The sequence below is a fragment of the Acinonyx jubatus genome, chromosome C2 (genome assembly GCF_027475565.1).
Source record: "Acinonyx jubatus isolate Ajub_Pintada_27869175 chromosome C2, VMU_Ajub_asm_v1.0, whole genome shotgun sequence".
NCBI lineage: Eukaryota > Metazoa > Chordata > Mammalia > Carnivora > Felidae > Acinonyx > Acinonyx jubatus.
Genome location: NC_069384.1, coordinates 129,853,692 through 129,866,431, shown reverse-complemented (window position 1 = coordinate 129,866,431; position 12,740 = coordinate 129,853,692). Strand labels below are relative to the sequence as shown.

General features: G+C 35.9%; 1 protein-coding gene across 1 annotated transcript in view; it reads right to left on the bottom strand.

The window, feature by feature from the left end:
• The window catches only part of PIK3R4 (phosphoinositide-3-kinase regulatory subunit 4), a 73,045-nt gene that overhangs the window by 33,326 nt on the left and 26,979 nt on the right, over positions 1 to 12,740 (bottom strand). Inside the window, exons 8-9 of the mRNA XM_015068474.3 lie at positions 11,676 to 11,821; positions 9,049 to 9,252 (exon numbers count right to left, since the gene is read on the bottom strand). Coding sequence (XP_014923960.1) covers positions 9,049 to 9,252; positions 11,676 to 11,821 — 350 coding nt within the window. The remainder of the gene's footprint in view (positions 1 to 9,048; positions 9,253 to 11,675; positions 11,822 to 12,740) is intronic.

The window sequence follows — 12,740 nt, the reverse complement described above, 5'->3', positions numbered from 1 at the left end:
TTATAGCACTTTCCATTTTGTATCATAATTTATATCTTAGTTTTCTTTCTAAATGGGAGCATTCAAGTATAACTCACCTTTGAAATCTCCAAGGAACTTAATACAGTGCCTGGTATCTAGTACACTGTTTAATATGTAACTTTGAATAAACAAACATTTACTATCTAAACAAAAATTCTGGAAATACAATATTAAGCAAGAGAAAGTCTATATGCTTCACCCTTATCCTAGATGTGTTGAGAATATTAAATGAGACACTACGTGTGAAGGCCCTCTATGGTATATAAAACATTCTATACACCTCAGAAATGGATACATGCTGGCTGACCTGCAAATGCAAGCAACACACCCTAGGGAAATAGTATAATTAAAGTCAGACTGCCTACGTACATTCAAGCTCCATTAGTTACTGTATGTGTAACCTTGGGCAAGTTACCCAATTTCTCTAAACGTCTACTGATTCCAGAAAATGAAGATAATGAAGTAATTATTAGCACCCATCTTACAATTTGGGGCGAGGGGCTACTTTGAAATTGTAGTTAAGTTATTCTACTCAAGGCACTTAGAATACTTGAAACTGACAGCCAATTAATACTAAATATTTAATTTCAATAATTCAATGTGAAATATTCTGATAAACAAAATAGTTCTGCATTTTTTTCTTTACTTTCAAACCATCCACAGAATCCTCTATAATGTTTTTATAATGCCAATGGAAAAAAAAATTAATAAAATAGCAATTCCCCTCAGGCTTTAATTAGAATCCTACTGGAGCTTAAAAGAATATTCACAACCTACAGTCACAATAGGACACAAATAAACCCTAGAAAATTAGAAAGCTAAGAAAAAATAAAATGAAATTGCATTAAAGTATAATAATCATAGAGGGATCTCTAACTGAATTTTTTCCAACACTGGCCTGAAATTCTTCATTTATTTTTACTTCTCCTCCTAAAATTTGCTTAGCGTAGACAATTTCATAGCTGTAGTAAGAGTTCTATTCTTTCTGTTAGACTACATCTTAGTTCACGAAAGAGGTCTCAGTTCTAGCCCACAAAAAGAGGGTCATCATAAGAACCATAAAAAGGGATGAAGTATTAACATATGCCATATAACATGGAGCAATCTTGAAAATATTTTGCTAAGTGAAAGTAACCAGACACAAAGGTGCCACATATTGTATATATTTCATTTACAGGAAATATCCAAAATAGACAAATTCCTAGAAACAGAAAGTAGATTTAGTGGTTGCAAGGGGCTGGAGAGAGAAGTAAACGGGGAATAATTGCTAATGGGCATGGGGTTTCTTTCCAGGATGATGAAAATGTAAATTATTTTCTGTGCGAATTTTCTCAATTAAAAAAAGCTAGAAATGCACCATGGGGAAAACAAAGTTGTTTCTTAAAACAGTAATACAATCATATTACAGTTTCCAGACTCCCATATGACACACACCAAATCAGAGCACTGCAAACAATCATCCCTAAACAGGAAGGATTTAGATTAAACTCTCAAGAATTAGGAGTAATTTCAAGACAAGATTATAAGTCAGGATTTTTCTTTCAGTATTTGGTATAAATACCTAAAGGACATTATAAGAAAGGAAAACTGAAGGACAAATCATTTATGAATCTAAATGCAAAAAGACTCAACGTATCAGCAAACAAAATCCAGACTATAAAAAAATTTTACAGAATATTTATATTACTTTATATTACCTATATATTATATATTTACACTTATGTGTTTTTATAATAAAAATCTACTTAATACATTAAAAACAGAAAATTGGAACAGACCAACTACTAGAAATAAAATTGAATCGGTAATCAAAACACTCCCAACAAACAAAAGTCTAGGACCAGATTGGCTTCACAGATGAATTCTACCAAACAGTTAAAGAAGAGTTAATACCTATTCTTCTCAAACTATTCCAAAAACCAGAAGAGAAGGGAAAACTTTCACATTGAGTCTATGGGGCCATTAATGGCCTGATACCAAAACCAAACAAAGACACCACAAAAAAAGAAAACTACAGACCAAAATCTCTGACACAGATACAGTATTTCTCAACAAACATGAGCAAACTGATTTCAACAATACATTTAAAAAAATCATCCACCACAATCAAGGGACATTTATTCCAGGGATGCAATGGTGGTTCAAGATTTGCAAATCTTGGAGAATTAACAAAATGAAGAATAAAAAATTATATGATCAATAAACACAGAAAAAGCATTTGATACGACGTCCATTCATGATAAAAAACTCTCAACAATATGGTTTAGAGAGAACATACCTCAATATAATAAAGGCCTTATATGAAAAACCACAGGTAACATCATACTCAATGGTGAAAAACTGAGAGCTTTTCTGCTAAGATCCACTAAGACAGAGATGTCCACTCATACCACTTTTATTCACCATAATAATGAAAGTCTGAGCTGCAGCAATTGGACATGAAAAAGAAATAAAAGGCATCCAAATTGGTAAGGAATAAGTAAAACTGTCACTATTTGCAGATGATATCATACTATATTAAAAAAAACCCTAATGACTCCACCAAAACACTATTAGTACCGATAAATGAGCTCAGTAAGTTGCAGAATACAAAATAAATACACAGAAATCTGTTGCATTTCTATACACTAATAATAGAACAGCAGAAAAAGAACTTAAGAAAACAAATTCCATTTACAATGGACCAGAAAGAATAAAAAAAATGCCTAGGTATAAACTGAAGCAAGGAGATGAAAAACCTGTATTCTGAAAACTATACATTGATGAATTAAATGGGAAATACAATTTAATCAAAACCCAATTCAATTAAAGAAAATGACACAAATGGGAAGACATACTGTGTTCATGAATTGAAAGAATTAATATTGTTAAAATGTCCATACTACCCAAACCAACCTATAGATTAAATGCAATCCCTATCAAAATACCAACAGGTTTCACAGCACTACAACAAATAATACTAAAATTTGTATGGTATCACCAAAGACCCCAAATAGCCAAAGTAATCCTGAGAAAAAAGAAAAAAAGCTGGAGCTATCACAATCGAGGAATTCAAGATATACTATAAAGATGCAGTAGGGGTGCCTGGGTGACTCACTTGGTTAACCATCTGACTTCGGCTCAGGTCATGATCTCACAGCTTGTGAGTTTGAGCCCCATGTCAGGCTCTCTGCTGACAGCTCAGAGCCTGGAGCCTACTTCAGGTTCTGTGTCTCCCTCTCTTTGCCCCTCCCCCGCTCATGCTCTGTGTGTGTGTGTGTGTGTGTGTGTGTGTGTGTGTGTGTGGGGGTCTTTCTCAAAAATAAACATTAAAAAAGTTTTTTTTTAAATAATAAGTAAAGCTGCAGTAATCAAAACATTATGACACTGGCACCAAAAAAAGACACATACATCAATGAAACAAAATAAAGAACCTAGAAATAAACCCATACTCATATGGTCAATTCATCTATGACAAGGAGGCAAGAACATACAATGGGAAAAGCCAATCTCTTCAATAAATGATGCTGGAAAAACTGGACAATTACATCCAAAAGAATACACCTGACCACTTCCTTACAGAATACACAAAAATAAACTCAAAATAAATTAAAGACCTAAATGTGAGACCTGGAACCATAAAATTCCTAGAAAACATAGGCAGTAATTTGTTTGACATGGGCCATAGAAACATTTTTCTAGATATGTCTTCTCAAGCAAGGGAAACAAAAGCAGACATAAACTACTGAGACTACCCAATATTAAAAGCTTTTGCAGAGCAAACGAAGGCATCAACAAAGCCATCAATAACTAAAAAAGACAACCTAATGAATGGGAAAAAACATTTTTGCTATTGCACAGCAAAAGAAACCATCAACAAAACAAAAAAGACCACGTAACGAGTGGGAGAAAATATGTGCAAATGATATATCCATTAAGGGGTTAGTATCTAAAATATATAGGGGCTCCTGGCTGGCTCAGTCAGTGGAGCATGTGACTCCAAAATCTTGGGTTTTGAGTTCGAGCCCCACATTGGGTATAGAGATTACTTAAAAATAAAATCTTGGGCACCTGGGTGACTCCATTTGTTAAGCATCTGACTTCAGCTCAGGTCATGATCTCGCAGTTCGTCAATTCGAGCCCCGCGGCGTGACAGCTCGAAGCCTGGAGCTTCCTTCAGATTGTGTCTCCCATGCTCTCTGCCCGTTCCCTACTCACACTCTGTCTCTTTCTCTCTCTCAAAAAGAAATAGACATTAAAAAATAAATAAATAAAATATTTCAAAAATAAAGAAAAGAAAAAAAACTTGCATAACTCAACATCAAAAAAAAATAATAATAATCCAATTAAAAAATAGGCAGAGGTCAGGGCACCTGGGTGGCTCAGTCAGTTAAGCGTCCAACTTCAGCTCAAGTCATAATCTACCGGTTTCTGAGTTCGAGCCCCAAGTTGAGCTCTGTACTGATAGCTCAGAGCTTGGAGCCTGCTTCAGATTCTGTGCCTCCCTCTCTCTCTGCCCCTTTCCAGCTCACACTCAGTCTGTCTGTCTCTCTGGCCAACAGACATGTGAAAAGATGCTCAAGATCACTCGTCATCAGGGAAATGCAAATGAGAATCACTGAGATATCCCCTTACACCAGTTGGAATGACTAAAATCAAAAGGACAAGAAATAATAAGTGTTGACAAGGATATGGAGAAAAGGGGACCCTCATGCACTGTTGGTGGGAATGCAAACTGGTGCAGCCACTGTGGAAAACAATATGGAGGTTCCTCAAAAAATTTAAAAAAATAGAGCTACCCATATGATCCAGTAATTCCACTACTGGGTATTTACCCAAAGAATATAAAACACTAATTTGAAAAGATATGTGCACTCCTATGTGTATTGCAGCATTATTTACAAAAGCCAAAACTTGGAAAACAGCCCAAATGTCCACTGATAGATGAATGGATAAAGATGTAAGATATATAGGGAATATTACTCAGCCATTAAAAAGAATGAAATCTTGCCATTTGCACAAGAGTATAATGCTAAAAAAGGAGAAAGACATATCCTGTATGATTTCACTCATGTGTGGAATTTAAGAAACAAAACAAATGAACAAAGGAAAAAAAAGAGACAAACCAAAAACAGACTCTTAACTATAGAGAACTGATAGTTACCAGAGGGGAGGTGGGGGTGGGGGTGGGGGAATGAGTGAAACAGGTAAAGGAAATTAAGAGTACACTTATCTTGAGCAGTGGATAACGTACAGAATTGCTGAATAACTATATTGTACACCTGAAATTAATATAACACTGTAAACTATACCGGATTTAAAACTTTTTTAAAAAACAAGGCTTAAAAGGATCAAACTGATTCCAAATAAGTTAACTGTAGAACAGAACAATCCAACACTGTACCAAGAAATTCAGCACTCTAACAACATAAAATTCACAATCAACAGAAAAAGAAACTGGGTGGCTGGGGATCAGAGATTGGAGGAAAACTTACATTTTATTATGTATCTTCCAATATCTTTTTATTTTTATTTTTTTAAACATTTTTTAATATTTATTTATTTTTGAGAGAGAGAGACAAAGCACAGGCAGGGGAAGGACAAAGAGAGAGAGAGAGAGAGTGTCACAGAATCTGAAGCAGGCTCCAGGCTCTGAGCTGTCAACACAGAGCCCGACGCAGGGCTCGAACTCATGAACCATGAGATCATGACCTGATTCGAAGTCAGGCACCCAACCGACTGAGCCACCCAGGCGCCCCTCCAATATCTTTTTAATTTTACACCTTGTGTCTATACTACCAGTCAAAAAGTATTCAAATAAAAATCTTTTAAAAATCAAAAATGTTTAGTATTTGCCATTTTTTAAAGGAGTGAAATCAGAATATTCTTTTTTTTTTTTTTAAAGAGGATTGATTTTTTTTTTTTCATATTTATTTATTTTGGGCAGAGTGCAAGTGGGGAGGGGCAGAGAGAAGGGGACAGAGGATCTGTAGCAGGCTCTGCGCTAACAGACTGACAGCAGCAAGCCTGATGTGGGGCTCAAACTCACGGACTGTGAGATCATGACCTGAGCCGAAGTCTGATGCTCAAGTAACTGAGCCACCCAGGTGCCCCAGAAATCAGAATATTCTTATTCTGTATTAGCGGGTGATCAAATGGATACAAATAAAACAGACAGTTCTTGTGAATGAGATTCCAAAACAGCCCTGCCATGTATCACCTCCAGAAGGTAAATCCTATTAAAAATCTGGAGTTTAGGCAGATTTTAACTACCATATATTTCAAAAGTGTACTTTAAAAGTCTATTTTCCATGGGGCGCCTGGGTGGCTCAGTCAATTAAACATCTGACTTCAGCTCAGGTCATGATCTCACAGTTCGTGAGTTCGAGCCCCGCATCAGGCTCTCTACTGACAGTGCAGAATCTGCTTGGGGTTCTCTCTCTCCCCATCCTCACTTCCCTTCCCCCACTCGCGCTCTCTCTCTCAAATAAACTTAAAATTTTTTTAAAATTAAAAATTAAAAAAATAAAAGTCTATTATCCAGAACCCTGAACATATTTTCCCATAGAAACAATGCTAGGCTGGTCTAGAAAGGTCTATTTTACCCATGATGCATCTCAAGTACAGTCCTATACAAAAAGCACCGTAAAACCCCAAGGGGGGAAGAATTGTAGGCGTATTCAGAATTCGCATTTGCAGAGGCTAAAAGCATCCTTCCCTCTGTATCCCTGACATTAGGAATAGGGACTCAGTTCCCACCTCCAAAGCCTCCCCCTGACTCCAAGCCTCTGCAAATAATGCCAAGAAAGGCAGCACAGGGACCAAAAAGAAGCGAAGCAGATAAAAGGCGTGCAAGGGGCTGGAGGAGATGAACTGCACATGGAATCTTCCTAAATCCATAAAAACCTCAAACAAGTCTCTCAGTCTTAGCTCCCTGTCCTTTATTTTGAGGCCAGATGGCATGTTGAAGGAGGAAGGGATTTGGAGTTAGACTGGTTTAGGTTCAAATGTCAGCTTTAAGCTGAATGAACTGTGTGAGCATAAGCAACTTAACTATCCTCTTTGGGCTGCAGTTTCCTTAACTATAAAATAGGGAATAACATCTATTGTTCAAGGTTGTTATAAGATCAGTCACAAAATATGGAAAGCACCAACTGCAGTGGTAGATTTGTTGAAGGTCCTCAAAAAATGGAGCCTGGTATTGTTCTGCTGTTACTTCTTCTGAGGACCTCAGAGACTCTGGCTTGCTCTCCCCTCTACTAGCAGCACCTGTCCCTTGAAACAGAGTACTACTAACCCTTAGGAGTCTCCTAAAACTGTTAGTAACAGAAACAACATAAAACACAGGGAAACATGTTCCTCCTTCCCTACTGATACAAATGTGGGTACAAGTGACAGACAAATGAATACATCAAGCACTAATATTCAGAGAAATACAAATCAGTGAGTTTAGTGATTTCATCATGGTACCCAAAAACGAGGGCACTCTGGAAGCAGCAATGGTAGAAGGGTTTAGAATAGGAAGCAGAAGGTAAAAAGGCTATGGAAACTGCTCCTTCCCTCTCCCTCCTCTCACCCATGGCAGTGGCAAAACCTATACCCACAGCAAGATGAAAAGCAAGAACGAGGGGCTAGAGAGGCTCCATGAAGTAACCAATGACTTAGTGTGAAATTTTAGTACAGAAGCTTTTAATTTAATACACAGAATTTGTAGGAGAGAGAGGAGTACAAAGAATCACACCATCCAAACCCAAAGAAACATCTAAATTGGGGTGGTTTTTACTATATGCTGAAGTCTTTTTGATAAGGATTACTTACTCAAGAGAAACAATAGAAAACTGCGATTCAATATCCAATTTTCCATAAATTGCTTTCTAAAATATTTAATACATCTAATGTATGAGACAAGGTTAAAAGAAGACCCAAAGAAAAAGCTCTTTAGTAATTCAAGTCATATCAAATTAGGTCTTCTAAAATATAGGAAATAGAACCACTGGCCTGGAAGGGGCATTCAGAGGCAGCTCCCGCCTCCAGGCAAATTGAGACCTAAAAGAACCAAAATGGTTATTGACCAGGCTCCCTAGGAGATGGGATATTCAATATCCCATAGGAGATGGGATAATTCAATATTCAATTACCTAAAGCAACATATGAGCCTGAAACAGCACTGGACACTCAGTGACTAGTACAAGAAAGGATTAATATCTTCAAATTGATCTAATTCTCTCTGCAACTGAAGCATTTTCTCATGTTCTTGCTGACAAGACATGACTGACAAGTATTCTCTTAACCAAAATGTCCTGCAGACTTAAAGACCATCATTAAAGTTATCTCTCAGTATTTGCTTTAAGGCTCATGGAACATTTATTCATAAATTGTATTCTTTATTTCCAGCCATTTTCATTTCTATCTTGACTTCTCTAAGTTCCATATATCCCTCTTAAAACAGGACACTGAATCTGGACTATTTCTAAAGAGGCCTTACTAATTCCAAGGATAATAAAAAGATTACTTATTAGTTTTGACATCACCTGTTAAATGATACAAATTCATAGGCTTTTAATATACAACAGAAACTGATTTATTCAATCTAAGATGCATTATAAATCCCAATCATTTCTGATGTTTGCATGTAGTGAGAACTCTTTACATTTGAACTAAAATAAACCAATACCTTTCTGTGGTGCATCTGTGCTTTGCAATGTTTCCTCTAATTGAATTTTTTTTTTTTTTGGTGAAATATGGAACTGAATCAAGAATATTACTCAAATTTAAGGTTATATCTACTTTCTCCATTATTTACATAGACAATAATCACAAAAGAAACTTAACAGGTCTCCCATGATTCCTTACTTAGCTCAAACTAATGCCTTATCATCATCCTAGCATCTCCAATATGCCAAAGCAAATGTATATATTTGCCAGGTTTTATTCATTTTTTTATGATGTGACTTAATCAACCAAAAAAAAATTTAATAGCTAAATGGATGCTTGAATGTTCTTAGCGAATTTGTGTTTAAATGTAAGATTTCAGAAAGGTGATACAACCTGTGAGAGCAATTTCTTCAGAAGCTGTGCTATGGCAGGATCCTCCGGTGGGGGGCAGTCAGGAAGAGACCCATTTCGCTTCTTTTGGCGCATGTGAAGATGTCTGAACAAGCTAGTAATATCTTTAGACCTCAAAGCATAATCAAATATAGAACGACTTACTGGATCTTTTAAAACACTGAGTAGAACAAGTTTCCTTTCAATCTATATTAGAAAAATAAAAAGAATCAACCAAAGATACAACATACATTAATTTTTATATTCAGTAAATACAACCTGTGTTAACATAGATATTTATTTTCTAAGAAAATGGGAGATACCAACATTTACGATTTTGCTTAGAAGAAAAAAGAATACTAATGACCTTTAAGAGCTAAGGTTTTTCTTTTCATTGTTAGCATTTGAGTATACATCTGTGTCTTTCATATTGGAAGAATAACAATATACCCAGGATGGAAAAATTTAGAAAATGACAAAGAGCCTTTTTCTGGATGCCAAATGTGATGACCTCCTAGATCAAAAAAGTACCCGTGGCTCACAGGTCTAACAGCCAACAGGTACTGACCAAGAAAAGAAGCTCAATCATCACAGGGGTGCCCATCAGTCATTAGGTTTCTCAGTAGCTTCAACCACTTCTAAAAAATATTACTCTCTCCACAGAGCTCATAAAATCCTTCCTTTTATTATCCCCAAGGACACCCTCCTTGTCAACACATATATAATAAAAAGGATGAGCATACTAACAGTAACCAAGAGGACTTTCTTTGGACCTATTTAACTACCTGGTAAACTAGCCAGGTGAAACCAGCATAAAACGGTATCTTTTGTCTAATTCAAATTGTAGAAAGGTAAGATTTATGAAGCATATGTATCATTAGCCTCTCAACTCCTAATCCTGGTCTCTTAAAAAATAAAACTATATATATATTTTTTATTATGAAATATGAAATATATATTTTTTCCTGAGAAAACAAAGAGAGTGGTGCAGATTTCTTAAAAAACACTTAATGTCAGATTTATTTTTTAATGTCAGATTATAATAAACCACCACTAAGTTATTACAAACGCAAGTAATTTTTAATTCCCAAGGATACTTTCTCCACACTGTTTTATAAGGGTTTAATAAACAAACTTCTAAATTTTTTATCTTAGAGAAAGCGAGCATAAGCAGGGAGAGAGGGGCAGAGGGAGAATCTTAAGCAGGCTCCACACTCAGAGGAGAGCCTAAGGCAGGGCTTGAACCCTGGGATCATGACCTGAGCTAAAAACCAAGAGTAGAACACTCAAATGACTGAGCCACCCAGGTGCCCCTCACAAACTTCTAAACAGAATAACTAGTTAAAAGTAGTAACTAGACCTGATTTCCAAGGGAACTTCAATAAATTTTAAAAGAAAGGGGTGCCATGCTCAGCATGGAGCCTGCTTAAGATTCTCTCTCTCCCTCTTCCTCTGCTCCTCCCCCTCCCCTACTCCCACGTGTGCTGTTAGGAAGGAAGGAAGGAAGGAAGGAAGGAAGGAAGGAAGGAAGGAAGATGGATGGGGTGCCTGGCTCGCTCAGTTGGAAGAGATGCAACTCTCGATCCTGGAGTCGAGTTCAAGCCCCACATTGGGTGTGGAGATTACTTAAACTTAAAAAAATAAAAGAAATAAAAAAGGCATATTTTCTAGTAATATTACCTTATATATGTATATAAATTGCTGAGATAAAAATTAGAAATTCTACACACTATGAAATAAAAGAATGATGACCCTCAGAAACGGATAAATCTATGAGGAAAAGGACAGAAGGCACAGCCAACCCTCCTCATCTCCAGAAGATATCCAATGTCATTTTCTCCAACCAAAGGAAGGTACAATGGAACATAAAAGTAGTAGGAGCCAGAAGCATGTGAATTTGCAAAAGGGAAACACAGTTTTACTAAAAAATTGGATATTTCACAGTATTTTAACAAACAGAATCATATCTCAACAGTTCACTCAATTTAGATAGGTATGTATTTTGATAATGAGCTTTCCAGGAAGATGAAGGGTATAACAAGCTGGGTAAAAAACTGCCTTATACAAACCAAATACCCAAAGTTTATCATCAAGTGCTATACTGGTGAGGGAGCAGGGGAGACAAGTCATTAGATTAAAAAAAAAAAAAAAAAAAAAGATTAAATAAGATTTTAAAAGATCAGATTTTTTAAAAAAAGAAAAAGAACAGAGAAGAAATCAGAACCAGTTAGTGGTCCAAAAAACCAAACATCTGTAAAAGGCTTTTTCCAATTTATTATACATGCTGAGTTTGGCTGAAATCAGTTATATTTTTTACAATAAAAGCAGAGGTCCATCAATATATGTTTCCACTGCATTTCCCGTTAACAGATGTTTCACAACACTGCACATAAGAAAATAAAGTATGAACTAGTAAGTGCTATATTATGCATAACATGATGGATAACATAAGTCTCTTGAACTTTTCTCACCTTAATACTGTTTATTCCAATAACATTAACTTACAAGAACGTGAAAATGGTGTGGCCCAATTTAAATCTTTGTAAACTTAAATAAAAATAGGACTCTCTAAACCTTTTATTAAGGGGTGCAGTTTGGAGAGGATTGACTCCACGTTGGAACAAGCATACCTGTATTATTGGTTGAGTAATATACGGGTTAAGGTAAGGCATCAGTTTGCAGTATACATCAGCTGTACTTATTTGATGAGCCACCACTGTGATAAATCCTACGGCACCATAGCGTATCCACAAATTGGGATGACACAGAAATGGGGCTAATAAGGAAAAGAAAAAGGTATGGATTTAAACCACGCTCATAAATTTTAGGATAAACAAATTTTCACCTTATAACACAACTAATGAAGGGATTATACCACAATGTTACTTTACTATCAGCTGCTTTCACATACTCAATTATCCTAAGGCATAAACTCAACTCAACATACTGATATTATAATATTCCCTATCATAAACATCGGCATTAATACCATAAAAGAATATAAACAGTACTACTCTGACATTCTTTTTAATGAAAAGGTTTGACCAAGTCTAATATATCTTTAATAAATTCATTCACAAGGCATTATGAGTAGAAACTAAAGGCAGAAAACACGATGCCCATCCTTAAAGAGATTAAAATATACGATTAAACCAGAGAAGTAAATGAATGTTTTCACCCCTTTTATTTTAACTATATTGTGTATTACACCTGAATATCAATGACTTCAACTAATCAAAGATTTTGAATAAAATTCAAACTTTTAAACACATGATTTAGATAAAACTTCTAGGGGCGCCTGGGTGGCTCAGTCAGTTGAGCGTCCGACTTCGGCTCAGGTCATGATCTCACAGCTCATGAGTTCAAGCCCCGCGTCGGGTTTTGTGCTGACAGCTCAGAGCGTGGAACCTGCTTCGGATCCTGCGTCTCCCTCTCTCTGCTCCTAACCCACTCGCATTCTGTCTCTGTCTCTCTCAAAAATAAACAAACATTAAAAAAAATAATAAAAAAAAAATAAAACTTCTAAAAGCAAAAAAATATACATACACATAAAGAGACACATATTTGTTCTGAGTATGCAGAAGCATCAGCATTGAGAGGATATTAAGTTTGTAAGAAATTTAGGGTAACAGAGAAATAACACTGTCACATGCTAATATTACTTATAGAAAAGGGGAAAGGAGAAAAAATTTTGT